The 21175-nt window shown below is 45.7% G+C and overlaps 1 protein-coding gene across 3 annotated transcripts in view; it reads left to right on the top strand.

Moving 5' to 3' along the window:
* znf385c (zinc finger protein 385C) overlaps nucleotides 1–21175 on the top strand; it is a 165002-nt gene that overhangs the window by 116798 nt on the left and 27029 nt on the right. For all 3 annotated transcript variants that reach the window (XM_080487172.1, XM_080487170.1, XM_080487171.1), the window contains one exon: nucleotides 15749–15891. In XM_080487172.1, the coding sequence (XP_080343298.1) occupies nucleotides 15749–15891 (143 nt within the window). The remainder of the gene's footprint in view (nucleotides 1–15748; nucleotides 15892–21175) is intronic.

The raw sequence follows: 21175 nt of genomic DNA, 5'->3' as shown, positions 1-21175 counted from the left end.
GCTCTGGCTGACTGCAGCAGCTGATGGTCTCTCGGTGTGATGAGATAGGATTTATCCAGCACATATCAGATGTAATCCTCCACTGAAATCACACTAATGGGAAGTCTGAGGAGCGACTCCGAGCCAGGCCCCATGTCCTTGACCTCTGCGACAAATAAAGTTAGTCATAAGTGGCACTCTGTACTTGTACGAGAGACCCCCCCCCCCCCCCCCCCCCCGCCCCCACCATTCACCTTCGCTGCTTTGCATTTTTCAGCTTAATCAAACTTACAGAAAAAGCCACCTCACTCATGACTGCCATTATCATTGTGACCCGGTTGGTAGAGCGTTCGTCCCTCTATTGAAAGGTTGCACTTAGATTCCCCACCTCTTCCACAGGTTGAAGTGTCCATGAGCAAGACACTGGACCGCAAACCGCTCCCACTGGCTGGATTGAGCACCTTGCATGGCGGTTGCCCCCTTTGGGGTGTGAATGTGATTAACAACGTAAAACGCTTCAAGGCTGATCAAGCAGCTGATAACTGCCATATCAGTAAATTGCATTTACAATTACTGTGAACAAAAGAGCCTCTCCCTATCTCCTCTCCTTCCCCCTAAGTTTCTGTCCCTGGAGGTGTCAGCCCGCTGAGGCAAGCTTGACCTATTACAGAAAGCGAGTTCTGTCTGAGAGAAATACCCAGGTAGTGAGTTAAGAGGCAGTGAAGATGCCAGTTGGGGCTGGCGGGTAGCCAAAGTGATTGGGCTTCTTTTTTTTTCTTCTTTTTTTCCCCCACTCCTTATCACCTCACCAGCAGGTGTCTTAAGATGTGCTGCACTCTGGCACTCTGGGAGGGATTCACAATTATAACACCCTGGCCACCAGCTTGCCTAACACCGCCGTATTCACAACTCCCACAATCCCCACCACCGCCACCGCCACCGCCACCACCACCCAATCCCTCCACACTTCGTCTTCCACACTCTTTTCATCAAATGCAATCCCAACAGCCAATAGTTACTTAGGAATCCTGTTATGGCCTCGCTCCACCAAACGCCTGCAAAGGCTCTGATAAAAATCCTTATCGGCTCCGTCCCGTGTCCCTTCTCGGCGTCCCGGCGGATTCAAGAGAGCCCTACAGCTGGAGTGGCGAGCGTGTGATGCTGGTTATTGTTGTCACATTGATTGTTTTTTTGTTGTTGTTTTTTTTTAACCACCAGCGTGCTACGTTGGGAGAAGGTCTCAAAACTTAAGGATGGTTGAGTCGACACAAGAAAGAGAAGGGTGTTAAATCCCTCGCTACGCTGTAGTTCTCCGATTTGAAAACGCGCCAGCTGCCAGACTGGCTGTGCCACCTGTAGTACAATGCCTCATATGAGGAATCATCCCGTTACGCCGCTCTCCCATCTCCGTAATTACACATGAGGAATGAGAGGAGACATCTGCATGCCAGCACTCTGAGAAGAGGAGGAAGGAGACAACAAAGGGCAGAGCAGCGTCTTACAAAGGCTTTCCAATTTGCGGCTTGCAGCTGTTTCTCCTCTCAGAGCTTGTCGAACGGCCCGTCCGCTCAGCCTCAGAGTGGATGACAGCCCTATCGCTGATTCCTCAACCCCTGCTGGTTGTCGGCGGACGTTCTGGCACATGACAACGCTTTTCCTACTTTGTAGGAATTTGTTGACTGTCGAGGCCCAAACATTTTGTTCTGTTAACATCTTGATGTGGACGTGATGAGAAGGGAGTCATTAGGGGGCTGATGGGAGGTAATTTTCCACAGATCTCTTGGGCTGATTTTCATATCCAACCTGCACTGTTTTCAGTTAGCTAATTACATTTTTGCCATTTTGCACGTTTTGTCTGTATACTTTCTTCATTTATTATACACTCTATGATACACAGACTTACATGCATTTTCAGGCATGTACCATCACCTTGGAATATGCCATCAACCAACTTAATTGTCTCTAAACTTTAGTGTTGTTTCATAAAAGGGTCATATTATTCTGCTTTTTCAAAACTTTCACATGTCGCATTGGTCCAAAAACAATCTATTCAAAGTTCATTGCCCCAAATCCAGCTTTCCCTGCTGCATTCACAATCTGCTGTGTCTGTGTGAGCCAACTGGCTCCGCCCACACATGCCCATCTTGGGAAGAGGAGGAAGTACTTCCTCTCGTGATGCCATGTGCCAGAGCAGAGCTGCCTAATTGTGGGAGGAGTCAACAGGAAGGCCTACCTTGATTGTGATTGGCTAAACCCCCGATGACACTATATAGGGTTTGATTTCTGATTCCCTGGTTGGAGCAACACACTTTTTATAAACTGAAACAAGCCAGGGAGAGAGAGGACAGACTTTTCCAGGCGTCATTCCAGGTATGGAGACGATTATTACTGTTGGAAAAACATGAGAGAGTGAATTTTGCATAATATGGCCCCTTTAAGGAGTATGGTAAACACATGCCTCAAATATGACTACAAGTTATAACCAATCTAAACATAGCAAACAGGAGTGTGCAGTTTTTCTTCAGGTTCGCTTGCTCGCTGCGTCCCATTTTCTTACAATGTTTTTCTAAACTTAGATTGATGGCATTGCCGCTCAAAAGCCAGATAGTAGTGTTTCATAAATCACAACATTGCAAATGAGACGACAGTGCAGCCGTCTTGAAAAGGAGCGATCCTCGAAGCTGTCCCAAGTTTATCGTTCTGACACAAAGTGTGCACATCTTTCATCACTTTCACTCCATCAGCTAGAAAATGGCTTCCGAGAGGCAACAATTAAGAGAATTTGGGCATTTCGAATGTGTATTATAAACATTAAATCATGTGGGGTTGTTTTAATCGATTGGATATGATCACACATGACCTGATAAAATGTTGCAGGTCTGTTGAGTATAATCAAGTTATCTTTTTTCAAAAGTATTTGTTTTCCTGGCTGTCTTGTAAGTTACTCTGTCATGCTCGTCCGTTTATCAATGTGCTGTCACTTTACGTCTGACTGCATTTACACAAGAGTTCAGAGACCGTGAGCTTGTTACGTTACAGTGAGCAGTTTGTGCAACATGTTTTCGTTGTTCCTGGCATTTTCTCATCATCGTTTTACCTCGGTTTACTTGCCTATTCCATACTGGATGGAGAACTAAAACGAGTCCAGTACGTCCACCGGGCACGGCGCTGTGACTCGTCAGTTAAGTCCCACAGATGTGCTTCTGCAGATAAATGATAAATCTTCCCTGCTCGCGAGCAATTATTGTGGCAGCAATGCTGAAGCATGAGCTTGATCTGAAACAATTACAACCCAGGTTGGGCAAAATTAGCAAGTTCAATTCCCAAGGCCGCCGCTGATTGAGAGCGAGGGCATTTCAGCAGGCATGCAGGGGTAATTGCTTTTTAACTTGAGCCAGTCTCCCTACTTTGCACATCAGCAATTGTGGGTTAAATTCATTGGGCTGTGTTTGCTTTCAGTCAACAAAGATATTCATCTAGATTTTATTAGCCCATAAGACTAATTGAAATTACCCGGTTAACTGCTACTGTGTTTGTTTTTTTATGATATTTCTGTAATTTGTATTATAGAGGGGGAGATGATGTATGCAGTGCCGCTGCAGTAACCTTCACAGCTGGAGGACTCTTAGTACCACATTTGTTCTGATGCTGTAATTCCCATGTAACTCCATTTCTGTTACTCCAATAATATAGGAGTTGTGTCCTATTTCCTTGCTCTGTGTGTGTGTGTGTGTGTGTGTGTGTGTGTGTGTGTGTGTGTGTGTGTGTGTGTGTGTGTGTGTGTGTGTGTGTGTGTGTGTGTGTGTGTGTGTGTGTGTGTGTGTGTGTGTGTGTGTGTGTGTGTGTGTGTGTGTGTGGAGCGGGGGCTATTTGGCCCTACAGCTAGGACTTAAAAAGAACAGGAAAGCTTTGCCTTTTATAGCCTCTACACATTTCCATTAAGCGTTTTAATTGGCCGTAGACACATGCCTGAAAGCAGAATTTAAATTAGGTGTGTTATAGGGAAGGTCTAAAACAAAGAACATGGAAAAGGGGGCGGGGTGGGGGGAGAGGAGAGAGACATTTTGTGAAAAACAAATTCAGGTGGAATGGATTTAGATGATCAGCGGACCATTTGATGGCAGGAGGCTCTGGGAGGCAATTTACAGACTGTCTGGAAGTACGGCTTGCTTAGCAGGAACTATTTTGCATAACAATGAGCGTAATAACACACAAGGAATGTACAGTGTGATGCGCTCTGCAAGCCGTTTGCCATTGTCATTGATTTAAAATGAAGCAACTGTTTTGCTGTTTTAAATGTTGTCGTTGTGATATGTACCGATATCGCACCACTCGCACCTGTAAACCAGCCGGTAATTGCAAAGAGCCTTTCGTCTCCGCGTCGCTCGTCTGCCGAGCAGAGGATGGTTCCTCCGTGCTCGACGTGGTTACAACTTCACTTTCGTTTCCTATTCGTCACAGCTTCATAGCCGCCTTTATGTCTTTTTTCCTGGTGTCTTGAGGGAGTGTTTTTTTCATCTCCCGTGCCTCTCATCTCATCAGCTGAGGTGTTAAAATTAGAAATCCACCTCTGTCTCTGTGCTTATTTTCTCCCCGAACACCTCATCCCTCCTCCTTGAAGGTCCAACCAGCGCCGGCTCGACCTACCACATCTAATCAATTCATAATGACTCGTCACAGTTGGCATGATGGCGGCGTGACGCTTGGTTGACCGGCTTGATATTTATTCATTTAAAAAAAAAAAACATGTCGCACTTAATGCCACTTCCACAAACGACTCAATTTGCTGCGGAAATGAGCCTCAAATGAGTTCCTGTCAGTCCTGCAGCATTTCCCACATGTTTCCTTTACGCATTGCACAACGTTGAATTAGTTTATTTGGTCTCACTTTTTATTGACGATGTAAACTATTAAGCCCAGTTACAATAATCGTGATGGGCAGGACGACTAATGTTGACCCTCCAGATGATTTTTAAATAGTTTGCCTCGTTTTACCTTTGATCATTTCCCATTTCTTCTGTGTTGTCTGTGTTATGAAAGTTAATTTTGTTGGGGTTTTTTTTTGTTTTTTTGTTTTACCTGGAGGGAAAAGTCCAACAGCTGTCACTATCTTTGTAAACCAAAGGGAGGGGATTAGAGGGAGTGTGGGTGACTTATTAAAGCTGCTCACCCTAAGGCTTGAAAGTTATCACACAAAAATAACATTTCTCTTCGGATCCCACACACACACACACACACACAGATTTACCCCCCCACACACACACACACACACATACACACACACACACACACACACAGATATACCCACACACACACACACACACCGTTTTTAGATTTTACCATCACATTGAAGTTCTGTGTACAGCTGCTGCTGTAGCAGAGCAATGACTGGCCATCGGCAGCATCTGCATAGATTAATGAGTTTGATATTTCCCGTCTCCTCCTCTTTTTTGTGTTTTTTTTTTTTTTTTGATGCCAGCATCAAAAATCAGGAGCATCTCTGTTGCCCGCCTGTAGCCTGCTGCCTCGCAGGGCCTCGCAGTGGGGAAGCTGAGCAATTTGTTTCTGGATGGCTCCGGGCTTATCGTCTCTGCTTGACAGATGGGCCTTGCCTCTGCTCAGGTTGGTTTGGGTAGCGGCGCGCCGCTCGCTGCTCGCCTGACAGAACTCATTACAGACAGACCCCGGGAGAAGCAGCATCTCCACGAGGTCCTGTTACCAGACCCCCACAACTCGCCACGGAACCGAGAACCACAGGCTCAGACATGCTGCTTCAACCGTTTCTCTGGCGCTTGACCTAAATAGAAGAAGTGATATTCTCAAGCCTTGGCTGCACGGCCAGGCAGTGGTCGGCTTGCTCACTTCTCAGTGAGGAATAAACTTTGTTCTCCGTGTGTCTGTGTTGGATTTCTTCCTCCCACAGTCCCACAATGGAGCCTGTATTTGCAGTTTGCAGAGATCAGCTAATAAAGCCCCTGTAACCTTAAGACGGATAAATCTAATATAGACTTAGAAAATTTGTCATTTCAAAGTCATGACGCAACACTGTACTCCCGGCAAGTGAACTACTGACGATCAAACTGGGACACTTTGAGGGTCACACACTTTCGTCGTACCGACTATAATTGAATCTGCGGCCCAGCCTTGTTGCTCGTCACAGTTGGCGTATTTGTCTGATGAGATGATGTCGCGGCTCCAGCCAGAGGCTGTTTATTGATTTAGTTTAAGCTTTTCAATATCAAGTCATGTTTTATTTATTGACTGTGAATTAGTGCCGTTTTGTACCTTCATCCACGAGGTGGTGCCGCCGCCGCCTGACGTCTGCATGTCCTCCTGCGCGCTTCATTCAGCTTTCGTTTTGCTCCCCGTAATTGTTGAAGTTCATTGATGGCGATCTGTGCAGGATACTGTGGCGGCACAATGCAGACTGATGCTACTTTGGATTTCCTCTCTTCGTAGGAATATTAACTAAATCACAATATTACAAGTACGTATACTGGAGCTGTTCTTGCCCTTCAGCTCATAGTCCTTGAATTTACCGTCAGAACACTGACCTGATGTAGACCGAGCTCTCATTACTTCCACAACTCAGAAAAAAGGCTTTAATTCTGAGGCAGCTGGGAAAGCAGCATGAATGGATGAGACTTTGGAGGTTGACAGAGGGGTTAAAGTTAAGAGATTCAGAGTCTTTACTTTGTATAATTCCTGGAGAATTTATCGAAAAATGAAAAGTTATGAAGTCATCTGGCTTCCTGAGCGCGCTCTATTTTCAGACGCGGGTCAAACTGTGCTTAGCCTTGCATATAATCAGGCCACATGGAGCAGTCTGCCACCTCCTGCAATCCAGGGAAAAGAGGCGGGAAGGAGGACAAAACCGCGCAGGAGATTTCCGAAAAGAGCAGATTATATTAAAACAGTGTCATTAAATGGAAGTAGCCATACTAAGATTAAATTTAATCCTCATAAAAATTCTTCACGAGCCTATTAGAGCTCAGCTCAACCATCTCCGGCTGTAATATCTCCGCAGATGTGGATTGTTAGAACCCTGTCGGCTCCTTTTCCCTGCACGTTGACACCTGACCGCTCCACATCAAACAACGCGAGGCCGCCTCTGCTCCCGGCTCCACATACTGAATTTACTGCGCAAACTATATCTGCAAGCTGCACACACAGAGAAATACAAACTGTTATCAACTTACACACTCCAGTACACAATATACAGCAACAGTGCTGCCAGTGCAGCATGCCAAGTGGCCCAGGGGGGAAGAAAAGAAGAGATATTCATTGTAAAAAAAACTTTAAAAGGCTTTAAGGGAAGATGAGGAAGGAAATGAGCGACAGAAGAATCACTAATAAAATGAAAGGGGATTTTTTTTTTTAAGAAAGAGATGTGAGACTTGCAAACCACTGAGGATAGTTTACAATCCTCTCCTCAAGAAAAGTGGCCTGCAGTCATAACAAATTCCCCAAAAGGTCGATTTGAATGCAAAAACAGCACACAAAAAAACGTGTATTCGGCCATTTTTCAGGTCTGCAGCTCACGTCTTGGATAAAGCTGTATGTGCTGTGATGAAATGACGTGCTGATGCAGAGAATTAATCAAATTGGCTTAATGGAGGGTTAATTTTACTTCCTACGTGATCTGTGCACTTTTGCGCGCAGGCATTCTCGTCACATCCTCGCTCAATCTCAGGTTTTGCAGATTATCATCACTTGAAGAGGGAGTGGAGAATGGAAGACAAGGGAAGAATGGCTGCGGATGGAGAGGAATAATAAGCGTCAGGCTTTAATTAAAACTGATTGTGGTTAATGTTCTCTGTCCGTGCTATAATGGTTCCCACGGTGGCCCTCACACCAACTCCCAATCAAGCGGAAGCTAATTGGCTGTTAAGAGTCACTCCCCCCCCCCCCCCCCCCCCCCCTCTCACTCTCGCGATGTCCCTCCCCTCTTTGTCTCTCTCTGTCTCGCGCCGGAGTACAGTCGGACATCCACAGGCAGAACAATGTCATTTCATGCCCTCAAATTGCTGTGAGCCTCAAATACACTACGAGGCCAATTTCCAGTTTCCAGTCACAGTGTGAAGCGGCCATTTGTATGCGTCCCACGTCTCGGGGTTGTTTCATACCTTGATGGGTGGGGGGACAGCTTGGGTTATTGTAAGTGAAAAGCTGGAGCTCTCTGTTTGTGCAGAGAGAGTTGTGTTTGCTGGCTCTTCCTGCGCTGTCAGATCCGGTCCCATCAGCCCGTGGTCGGAGGCAGAGCATCAGCCGTGAGGAAGTGTGCCGGGCAGCTGGGGGATGGTGAAACGGTGCGGCAACAGTGTGGCAGATGTACAATGAGCAACATCGTGTTAGGACTCGACCGCAGACAGATTTATGCGAAGGCTGTGGTCACTGACCGGCACGTGAGGACATCATCAAAGAGCAGAAGTTGGCCTCGAACGAAAGAGTCGTCCACACGGAGCAAAGTACGTTAGGGTTTGGGCTGGGCGCGCCAAAAAGTCCAAATACGACCTCATGTGAGTGTCTGCTTCAAAATAAATGTGACTAGTTTCAAATGAAAATAGAATTTAGACAAGACAAAACCACTAATAGAGTACAATTTACTGAATTCTGTAGATTTGTTTTAAACCGCATCAGGAAATCAACTGAAACCTTTTGAAAGAGCTAAAAGTCATTGACTAAACATGTTTTTGTAATGTGTGTACCCACAGAGCCCCCCCCCACACACACACACATGCACCTTTCCTCATCGTGGGGTGAATCACTGATACTCATACTACATTTTCTGGTTTGGAATTAAGTCTATTAATCCATCCATCCATCCAGGGTGCAGTTTGATGTGTTTGGATCTCTTTTCCACATTATTACAGAGGATGAAATTATTCCTTTCCTCGTAGTTATTAAAGCTTCTTCATTAGCGCGCTGGACAAAAAAGAAAATCTCTTTTAAAATCCCAGTAAAGCAGAGTTGCTGACTCTCCCGGAGGGTTACTCTAGACTCACACATCACTCTGTTTCGCTGTACATTTCATTTGGATGCAAGATTTCTTGTAACAATCCCTCTATAGTCAATAAATGATGATGTGCAATCAGCAGTAACTTTTACAATGGGCTTGCATTTTAATACAATATTACATAATTTGTATTGCTGAGATTTGATCAATTCTTAATCTAAATTCCTTGGAGGAGCATGTCAGTTCTGTGTGCTGACTCATTTCGGTTCAATTTTATTCAAAGCTGGAAGAAACCTGCAGGACCAGGCTCAGAGCTGGAGACTTCCTGCTTGTGGGTAGATTGTGGGTAGGGATTCAGACCCTGGTTCAGGTAGGGAGTATAGGGCTTTATATCCTGGTTCAGGTAGGGGGTATAGGGTTTTATATCCTGTTTCAGGTAGGGAGTATAGGGCTTTATATCCTGGTTCAGGTAGGGGGTATAGGGTTTTATATCCTGTTTCAGGTAGGGAGTATAGTGCTTTATATCCTGGTTCAGATAGGGGTTATAGGGCTTTATATCCTGGTTCAGATAGGGGTTATAGGGCTTTATATCCTGGTTCAGGTAGAGGGTATAGGGCTTTATATCCTGGTTCAGGTAGGGAGTATAGGGCTTTATATCCTGGTTCAGGTAGGGAGTATAGTGCTTTATATCCTGGTTCAGATAGGGGTTATAGGGCTTTATATCCTGGTTCAGGTAGAGGGTATAGGGCTTTATATCCTGGTTCAGGTAGGGGGTATAGGGCTTTATATCCTGGTTCAGGTAGGGAGTATAGTGCTTTATATCCTGGTTCAGGTAGAGGTTATAGGGCTTTATATCCTGGTTCAGGTAGAGGGTATAGGGCTTTATATCCTGGTTCAGGTAGGGGGTATAGGGCTTTATATCCTGGTTCAGGTAGAGGGTATAGGGCTTTATATCCTGTATCAGGTAGGGGGTATATGGCTTTAGATCCTGGTTCAGGTAGGGGGTATAGGGCTTTATATCCTGGTTCAGGTAGAGGGTATAGGGCTTTATATCCTGGATCAGGTAGGGGGTATATGGCTTTAGATCCTGGTTCAGGTAGGGGGTATAGGGCTTTAGATCCTGGTTCAGGCAGGGGGTAGGGATTCTACCATTAAACTATCTTTCAGGCACCACAAACTAGTGTAATGTCTTACGATATCTTGATTTCAGAATGCAGAGCTGCTTATTAGGTGAATGCATCTGTTTTTAAGAGGTTACACAAGATACTTCTACTATTACTGGATTCTTGGTGAGATTGTGAGATTTTCCGGTGTAGAACTAATCATTTCATTGGTCAACAATCTCCCCCAATGAAATACCCATAGAACACTTTTATATGGAGACGTTTGGATTCTCATCATCACAACCGGATAATCAGATCAGAGGCCGGATGATGAAGGTCTAAGTGACAGTCCAACTGTTTCTCAGCAGGCAGTCGCAGTTGAGCTCCGGAGATGTGCGAGATAATGCCCGTAAATTCTGCAGAAATCATAAAAGGAACTCTCAAATGGAGTGCCTGCTACAGCAGAACTTGTCTCCACAAGGAGAGAAAAAAAAAAAGACCACAAATCATCAGGCAAAGACGTGTGTCTCTGGTTTGGTCTTTTAAAAATGTTCTTCCACAAAGGATTTCATCACGTTTCCATAGGAAACTGGATTAAAACAAGTCAGTCTTGGTATTTGTTGTTAAAGTACTTTACCATGCACTCTTTCTATACCACAAAAGTCACGAAGGTCCTTGGGGGGGGGGGCACATCATTAAAATGCCCTTTTCGTTCATCCTTTGTGGGCTGCAGAGTTGGACAAAGAGTTTTAAACCTCCAAAATAAATGCCACCAAATGCAATTTAGCAAGACTCAAGATTGACAGTGAAATAACAGAGCGCCGCTTCGGTCCGGGCCGAGGAGCGGCGTGTCAATCACGCACTGTACGGCCTATCTGAAATGGCAAGTTTCAAGGGAGTTCATCTCAAGTGAAGTTTTTAAAAGCTTTTTGGCGGCGAGACAACAGGCAGGAGGAAAAGTAGGTGGAGATCCAGTCACCGAGTCACAGAGTCACCATCAGCTCCAAGACCCTGCTGTTCCTGAAACTATCCCACGTAATTACACTGGGCCACAAATAGAAAGGCAGCTTTCTCTCCTCCTCTCCTTCCTCTGCCGAGCGGCAGCAGGAGTATGCAGAGCACGGGGGTGGAGTTGAGGGTATTTAGATGTGAGAAAAGGCAATTTGTTCGAAACCTAAGGGAGCGCTGGAGTGATGACAGGAGAATTACAGTAGAAGGACTTAGAGGCTCAACGCCTAATTCTGCGAGAACAGAGGAGGACTGAGGAGGAGAGGCTCAGCATGTTTGCTTGTGCGCATCGGAATCCGTTATTTTCCTCAGACGAGCGAGTAGAAAATAATTTAAAAATCAATGTATGAGCTTCATGGCTCCGATGCACCGCGCAAACGCGCATCCGACTAGATGCAAAGTGATGGTGGTTGTTGTGTAACCAAGCCCAGTGAGTCATGAGAGGGAGGAATGCGTTGTGATGGTTAGAGGAGGAGGCCTGCCCGGGGAGAGACTGGCGGAGACTGTCAGATTCGTTAGCAAAGTCATCTGGGAGAGAGAGAGCGAGAGAGAGAGAGAGAGAGAGAGAGAGAGAAAACAGAGAAAACAGCCCGGACATTTGGTTTGAGTCCAGCGGTTGTCTGAACTCTGGAGCACCAGTGAGGCATAAATAAGTCCGAGCCTTGATGCAGACATAACTCTGGACAGGGTGAGCATATGTGCACACGAACGCACATAACTGCAAACGCACACACACATGTATGGAAACACACAACACACGAAGCCATCTGAAAGTAATGAGGACTGATAGGAGGACCCGACCAGGGGGCACAGGTGCACGATAAGGCGCACGGTGTGATGTACTCCTTTAACCAGACACAGTATATACCGAGGATAAAATTATATCTTGTTTGATTTCATGTGTGTGTCTGTGTGAAAGATTGTGTTTGTATTGACTTCCCCTCGCCCTGGGAGCTATTTGTTTTCAGAGGTGCGTAGGCAGTTCTGTTTGTATGCGTTTGTGCGCGCTCGCGTGCGTGTGTGTGTGTGTGTGTGTGTGTGTGTGTGTGTGTGTGTGTGTGTGTGTGTGTGTGTGTGTGTGTGTGTGTGTGTGTGTGTGTGTGTGTGTGTGTGTGTGTGTGTGTGTGAGTGTGTGTGTGTGTGTGTGTGTGTGTGTGTAGATGCTTGTCTAGCACATATGAGATGAGCACACACACACACACACACACACACACACACACACACACACACACACACACACACACACACACACACACACACACACACACACACACACACTCCCTCATTGGTTGTGGTACATGCCTGGATTCAGGCTGCGCCTTTGTGGCAGTGTTATCATCCAAAGAGGCAAACAGCCAGCCCCTGATTTAATAAGCTGCCTGGGGAGTCACAGGGAGGTGGGGAAGCACTATCAGCTGATACCACCACAGCTTTTTTTTTTTTTTTTTAATGGTACTGCCAAGAGAACACTCAGCTTTTCCTTGGTTTCTTATTTGTGTGTGTGTGTGTGTGTGTGTGTGCGCGCGTGCGTGCGTGCGTGCGTGCGTGTGTGTGTGTGTGTGTGAGTGTGCGTGTTTTGCGAGTCGGAGCGCTCCCTCGCCGGCTGCTGCCCACGTGTCTGTAGGCCTCGTCGGTCCTGTGCAGCCTCGCTCCTCTCGGTGTCAGACGAGGCGGCCAGTTCCAGTCGAGCCCACACATGGCAAGGGAAGGCCTGAGCCTGGCGCCGGCGAGCATATGCTCAGAGCTCCAATGTTTCAGTGACCCCCCCCCCACACCCACTAACCACACACACACACACACACACACACGCACACACACACACACACACACACACACACACACACACACACACACACACACACACACACACACACACACAAACCCTGTGTGGTGGGTGCCAATCCTGCCAAGCCGCAGAAAGCCACGGGCCAGACTAATGACAGATTCCCCATCTCTCACTCTGCTCTGCACTCCGTGCAGCAGAATCTCCATCACACCACAGTGTTGATAAAAAGTAAGTACGACTCCCCTCCACCTCCGAACAAAAAAAACAAACAAAAAAAACACCAGGGAATTTTGCGTGCGACTGCTTTCTTTAGTTTGACAGGTTCTACTATTCTTTTGAGTTTGTTGGCTTTGTGTTTGAGCAGTATTTGGGTGAATTGTAAGTGGAAAAGCTTCATGTTTTTGTTTTTTTATATATCTGGCTTTGGCTTTGAAGGAATTATGTTTAAAGGCTCATAGAAAAACAAGTGGGTTTTTTATGTTGTTGTTTTGTTTTTTTAGTCATAAAAGTATGTCGTGTGATTTGATGGGCTGGATTGGAGGGCAAAACCGACCCTCTGGTCCATTTCTCTAATGTTTGTATCATTTAATGCTTTTCCAGGTGAGGGATAAAATAATCTAAATAAGTCATTACACACCCAATTAACTCCAAGCTCACACACCACTCACACTTTGTGTAATGTTGATTAGTAAGTTTTAAAAAGGATTGCTGGATATCCTGTATTTTCACGTTGAAATATTTAGGGCTTTGGATTCATAGAGTATAAAAAGGACTAAATAAGCCTGCTGGAAGCTTTCACTGTTAATTAATAACATATTTCATAATAGTAATTTGTCTGTTTTTGCATTTATCATAACATTCTGTCCATAGATGCTTGTTTTATTAAAGGTACCACTTTGCGCAAAATTCACTTTATAATGTTTTCTAACAGCAATATTTTTCCCAAAAATCAGTTTTTGATGCCCGAGAAGTGAAAAAAGTCTGTCATCTCCCTCACTTGCTTCCTCCACTTTTTATTGAATGTGTGCTCAAACAGACGAATCGGAGATTTTTCCCTTCATGATGTCATGAGGGCAAATAACCACTCCCTCTGGCAGTGGATATTCACTTTGACCCTCCCATAGGGAGATCAAAACTTACAAAAATTACTGATATACTGACTAAATTAAGTATAATGTGAAAAACTGTTAACGGTTTGCAGGAGCTACCATTAGCTACTTGGTAACTGTAACAACACTACGACCAAACCAAGTTACACATTCAGACGCACACTATATTTACCTCGCCATCTTCAGGAGCCTTGTTCTCCTTCTGGGTCCGATTCTGCCTCAAACTGGTTGAACGACAGCGTTCATACGAGTCATAGCGATAAACCCACCATAAACATTCATGCGTGGTACCGGTGTTTCAAATAAACTGGCTTACCTGTTAAATGGTGACCAACTTCATTTAGCGTCCATTGTTGCCACTAGTAATAGCATATATCATAATAAGACAATAGGTACGACACTTCAAAACTTCATTGTCGCTGTTAAACTGTGTTTGGTAGGACAGCGAGAGATTCCTGTTATTCACAAGAGACCGGAGGGTCACCAGTTAACAGGGAAACCACTTAATCTGAAACACCGGAAAGCTCCTCTCCCCCAGACGGACCTGGAGTAGACGAGGACAGACACTGAAACAGTGTGTGGAACTCGCACTTCTCTGCTTTTGACGAAAACCTGGAGCTCCAGCACTCTGCAGAATATGCAAGGCGAGGTCAGGGTAGAAGATTAAGATGTCGTCTCAATAAACGAGGACACTGATGTTTAGCGGGTGTCGGAGGGCATCATTTGGCAAGGTTCTGGAATACGGCCATCTGCCGTAACCATGAAGGTCTGACCTATTACATGGTACAGAATAATGACTGGCACCTGCTGTTTGCTCTCTTCATTTGTTACTTTGTTTTGAAAATGAAATAAATAAAGTGTGTGAAAAACAAAATAGCTGTTATAGCAGCTTTTCATTATGATTTCAAGTCAACATTTTCAGCTTCCCCCGCCTGGCTTCTTCACAAACTCCACCCTTAATCTGTGATTATGTGTAATTAACCAGTTTGCTTAGTTTTAGCACCTTAATAGTTGAAGGTAAACCCGGGTTTAACAAAGTGATGTGCTGAGCATTACACATAGAAAGAAAGTACAACATTAAAAGCCTGTGCTGAAGACTTGGGGTTCAAACGATCCTCTTGAGCAGAAAACCTTTTATTTCTAGGAAATTAATACTTTTCTGAGGTCAGCAGCTGCTGGTTTTTTTACTTATTTATTTATTTTCCCAAGCGCGTGTGTAACTGTGCGCATGTTGAGCATAGGCGTGTTTGGAGGTGGCCCCGGTGACCCGCGGCTGACACCGATGATTGATCCGGGTGCTGGGATAAGTGCCTGCACACCGCCGAGCTCTCCGGTCCACTGAAACGCAGCCAGGCGGAAAATTAGAAATCTCTTCATCCCTAGTTCATTTGAAATCCGATATCGCCTATCTTTTCCCCTCCTGCAGGCGCCTTTTCCTTGGCCAATAAATCAGTAATTAAATGATGCGTTTATGTGTATGTGGGTGTGTCTACATGAGCATCAGGTATGTGTCCTTGTGGGTGGAGGTTTATGTAAAACTGCCCCTCGCGAGGACACTTGTACATCTCCTGTAATCTGCGATGAAAAGAGACACTCGTTTTTAGCACATCAGGTCTTCCCGGTTGCACATTGGAGGTGTAGTGGTGCCCCCGGCGTCACATTAAATCACAGTAAAGCCTCTCCGGAGGACTGCACTTGACCTCTTGGAAGCCACCAGCGCAGCTCCCTCTTCACATTCGCGCTGAGACGGGACTCGCGTTGACTGATGTTTCCTAACGTCTGACATCCGTCTCTTTGTGTTGTCTAGGTACGTCCGCCCAGGGCAGCCCCCTTCTGGCTTCCCTGCCCGTCCCGGGGCGGCCGCTGCAGCCTCAGCTCGACCTCAAACACCTCCTGCCCTTCAGACTCAATGGATCCTCTCCTCTCAGCCTCTTCCCCAACTTTAACACGGTGAGGCAGCGCGACGGAGAGTGGAAGCAAGGTTTTTCACACAGTTATAGATCTCCAGCAGCACCAAATGAGATCCAGCAGAGGAGGCCAATTTTTATTTTGCCAACATCATTTTCTTTTTTTTTTTTCCATCTCAGGAGGGAAAATGTCTTTTAACATTTAGTCTCATCTTGCACTTTCCTTTGAGTGTGCAGGCGAGAGGGAGTACAAATGAAAAATGTAAGCACCTGGAAAAAATATCCCACAGCCAGTGCCATTGATTAGAAAACAACCCCCAGCAGACATATTAGTATTATTTGGTGCGCCGGGGCAGCAGGAGCCGTGTCTCTGTGGAATAAAGGTCAGGGTTATGATCAAGGCACTTCATCATTTTCTGCGTCGATGTTCCCGCTCGCGCCGGCTGGATTTATAGCAGCGTGCCGCACATAGAAATACAAGCCTATAAAATCCTTCTCTGTAAAATAGTGCAGCGGCCTTATCTTTGAGTTTGGGTCAGAGGTTTTTGAAGGGTGGGAGGACGACGCCCGCCCACCCCCGACAGCCACTGAGGTCTTCAGTTAAATTCTTGACAGCTTAGTGTTTATCACATGATGATTTATTGTCTTAAACAGCAGATCGGATACAGTCACTTTATGCAGATTGAATTTTTTTAATTTAAATATATGTGGTGATCATCGTGAAGACCCCTGCTTTGGCTTATAATCCTTCCGTTGGTGTTTCATCTCTCATCATCGCAGTCGTCAGTATTAGCGTTTTCTAAACACCAGCCTCCTTGTTACTCACTTCCTGTCGTTTTCAAGCACCTCGGTGCCTGGAATTAAAAGCTCGTGTCTTTGATCCTTCCCTTCGTCACACTGTGCTGGTAGTCAGTCTGTGTGTGAAGATGCTGAAGCACTAGTGAGTCCTTTGATCCTGGTGTTACACCGTTTGAGCATGTATTGTGTGTGTGTGTGTGTGTGTGTGTGTGTGTGTGTGTGTGTGTGTGTGTGTGTGTGTGTGTGTGTGTGTGTGTGTGTGTGTGTGTGTGTGTGTGTGTGTGTGTGTGTGTGTGTGTGTACAGTCCAGGAAATGCTAATGTGTGTACGTCCTCCTGTCGGCAGCGTCGTTGTGAGTTCTTCCCTCTCATCGCCCTGTGAAAGTCTCAAGCGCTCTGGCCTGCAAATGAAGCACAAGACACGTGTAGTCGTGTTCACTTTTTTAAACTGAACAAAAAGTAAAGACAGTGCGGCCTGCAGCTCTCCGTCGCTGCTCACCGACTTGTTACGCCGTACGAGGGACAAAGGCACCGATCCCGGCGTGCTTATAAAATGTTTTATTATCAAACAAGGAAATCCTGTGTGAAATCACGTGTCCATAAGCATTAAGCAACCATGTATAGTCAGAATTAAGTGATCTAAGGTGATTATTTCAGTATCCACGGGCAAATGATGAGGAGGCCAACGTCTCCAGTTTGTATTAAAAAAAAAAATTGGGGCATTCATTTTTCACTTTTTTCTCGTAGGTGCATGAGGATTTGTTTTACAACCTATATTTCTTTTTTTTCTGTGGCCCGAAAAAAATCTCGACTTTGATTTTCGACTTTTTTCTCGAAGTGCATGAGGATTTATTTATTTATTTATTTTTAACTCTGAATTAATTTTTTTTCTTTAGTGGCCCTAATACTCTTCCATGGAGGTAGTCCTACCACGAGCAACTAATTTTCTAACAATTAATCTTTCAACAAATTTTTCCATTAATCGATCAATCTAAAAAACAATTTTAAAAAAATGGGCCAAAACATAATATCTCACATGTACCATGACAAATGTAAACAATAAAATACATTAAATATGACCAAATTAATAAAATGAAGCAAAAAAAACAAATTTACAAAATATAGGTACTGTATATCAATGAAAAATATACAAGTCAAGACAATAGCCCCCCTTTCTTAAAACATTACTGCCAAACAGTCCTGCACCTTTTAGCTCTCTCCTTCCTTCAGCATACCTGAATCTAATGATGATGTCATCACCCAGGTTGTGTGTGTGTGTGTGTGTGTGTGTGTGTGTGTGTGTGTGTGTGTGTGTGTGTGTGTGTGTGTGTGTGTGTGTGTGTGTGTGTGTGTGTGTGTGTGTGTGTGTGTGTGTGCAATGCTGAGTGAAAAATAAGTAAGTATACACCGTATAGTCGTGTGCACCCTGGACTGTACCTGTGGTACTCGCTTCTGACTCACCTGCTGCCGGCATTTTCATATGAACACAGTGAAGGCGGAGAGAAAGAAGTTGAACCAGCAGCGCTCACGGCGGCATGGAGGAGAATTACTTGAAACCAGGTGAACCGTTTGACACGGGAGACCAAAAATAAATATTCAGTCTAGTGTGAGGGGGTGGATGAGACGGAAACGTGTGTGTGTGTGTGTGTGTGTGTGTGTGTGTGTGTGTGTGTGTGTGTGTGTGTGTGTGTGTGTGTGTGTGTGTGTGTGTGGAGGGGGGGGTCACTACATGCAGTTTATACATTTGGTTTACCGCCCACCGCCGTAGGTCACGGGGTCGTCCTTACTGCCTCATGGAGGATTGAGCTACTCGCTGCTGAGGCAGCGTTACAAATACACACTGGTCTAACACCCTCATGTATTTATATTAGTGGTGGAGGTCTCAAGCCATTGTTTCGTCTTCGTCTGTGTTTTTCCTTGCGTCTCGATGGGGGAAATTGCTGTTTTTATTAATGTAATAAAATTCATGGCAACCTTTTTGGGAAACGACATTGCACTGGAGACATATTAGAAACATTGTGAGAGAGAAGACAGCATAGTAATGGTGAAAGCAATAAAGCACGACAGAAGAAATCATATTCATGGAGTTGTAATGACATTCACTGTTTAACAAAACTCGAAGGAGGAACTTCGCTCTACCAAAGCCACAATACGGAAATTATGATAACCATGAAAATAACATCAAATCAGCGTTGCTTCAGTCCCAGGAGGAGATGATTAGCCTCCATAACACTCAGTCTGACAGTGCAGCTGTGGCATTAATCACAAAGTCCATTCACAGAAAGCCCCGGGTCCTCCCGGCCCTGATAAGGCACACGTTGTCCCAGACGTGTGCGAGGCGGGGAGGGGGCTGAGATGAATGCACCTGTCTCCGAAGCTAAATATCCTGCGGTTCCCCTGGTGTCCCTCCTCCCTCTGTGTGTCTCTTTCTCCCTCTCCCTACCTGTCCTGAAACCCCACCAGAAGCTTCCGCAGTCCTGCGCAGGACGGCTCCTGTCTGCAGTCCGACGGCGGGGGAAGAACCAAGGGCCCGCACAAAAGACGCATTTATAGCAGTTGGTTCAGGGTGGCTGCGGACAGACAATGGACACATTCTTTGCTTCCTAAAACAAATAGCTGTGTGCAGCCTGCCTTGCTGAGGTGGGCAGGGGGCAGCAGGACCTGGGGACGGGGGGGTTCTGTGGTCGGTGAAGGAAAAGTGAGTCATGTAGGAGAAGCCAAAATAAAGCAGCAAAAACTTTAGCCACCCCCTCAACCCCGAGGGAGCGCTATACTTTCAGCATGGAGGTTTCCTTGTCAGGTGTGTTTATATTCCCTCTCAACCTGGCCGTGAGGAATCCGTAGTAAACAGACACCACCGCTCTCGCAGGAGAGACCGCCGCCTTCTTGGATGCGGCGCAGCATTGTGCGGCGTGGAGGGGGGTCTGATGTTGCTCGGGGTTGTATATCAGAGAGAAGTCGAGGCTCTGTGCCATTCTCGCTGCCATCAAACACATCGCCGGTCTTTGATCTCCGCGGCCGCGGAGGCTGTCAACATCGCCACCTCTGGGCCCGCGCTGAGCGCGGCGGTCTGACTGGATGTGAGAGCGTTCCTTTCCTCCGCCGCGTTTACGACGCTGTGAGCAGACGAGTAGGTCACATGTGGCAACCGAGGGTAGGAGCCAAGATGATTGTTTTGTGTGATGCCATGCCACAGGGGCCCGCCGTGGAAACGGCCCTCGTTATGGGACATTGTTCTTGTAATGAACCTTCAGTCTGTTTCTACCGGGTGTGTACTGTCTGCAGTCGTTCCACAGAGAGTATTAGTCTTCCTGTGGGTCAAAACGTGTCCGCCAGACGGACGGCAAAGGATCAGGGATGTAGCCGTGAACGTCATTGCGATCAAGATAGCATTAGGGAAACGTATTAGATTTGGAGTTCCAAATGAAGCCCAAAGTTTGGTCATCACTGAAATCAAGAAGATGAATTAATATAATGTATGACGTGGATATTTGGACAATTTACTGTCATTTGCACCACCATTGTTAAAAACATATTTTTCTTTAAAGGGGTCATATTATCCAGCTTTTCAACACTCTCACATGGTCTTGTTGGTCTAAAAACATTGTATTCAAAGTGAGCTACATTCAGAATCTGCTGTGTCTGTGTGAGCTGGACTGGCTCCGCCCACACATGTCCATCTTGGGAAGAGGAGGAAGTACTTCCTCTTGTGGTGCCATGTGCCAGATCAGACCTGCCTAATTGTGGGAGGAGTCAAAGGGAGGCCCTACCTTGATTGTGATTGGCTGAACCCCCGATGACACTATATAGGGTTTGATTTCTGATTGGCTGGTTGGAGCAACACACTTTTTAAAACCTGAAACAAGCCAGGGAGAGAGAGGACAGACTGTCTTCACTTCTGGGTTCTGGGGATGCATATTTCTCTTGGAAAACCATGACAAAGCGAATTTTGCACAATATCACCTCTTTAAACTCAATCAGCTTTTATTGAACGTCTTTATTTTTTTGACATATAGAACAATGTTTCAACAACAAACTTACTCCCAAAATTAATCACACTGGCGATCAAACTGATCTTCCTTTCATCCTTAACTGTAAAGCTTGAATACATCCCATGTATCGTTACAACACTGTACAAACATTCATCTCATGACTGAGCGTGCTTTTATTTGCCGGCGCTATCATCACAGACACTTTTCGTTTACGCATTCCAGCAGCAGCGACACGATAACCAGTCAGCATGCATGATGAAGAAGGCCTCTCCACCGAGATGATACCTTGTCACCTTATCTGCTCAGCTTGAAGTGCTCCCCTCATCAGCGGAGGTTCGGCAGCCCGACTCTTAATGAGCGTCTGTAATCGCAATGCGGCTCGCCGGTCACGGCGCTGCGTGTACGCAGGCAAAGGAACGGGAGGAAGTGAGATATTACCTTCACTTCAAAGGCTAATGGAACCGCATGCTAATTCAAAGTTTTCCAAAAGTTCCGGGTTGATACTGCAGATCTGCTCCGCATGCAATGAAATAAACTC

Source organism: Lipophrys pholis, assembly GCF_963383615.2.
Source record: "Lipophrys pholis genome assembly, chromosome: 19".
NCBI lineage: Eukaryota > Metazoa > Chordata > Actinopteri > Blenniiformes > Blenniidae > Lipophrys > Lipophrys pholis.
This window is presented reverse-complemented; position numbering and strand designations above follow the sequence as displayed.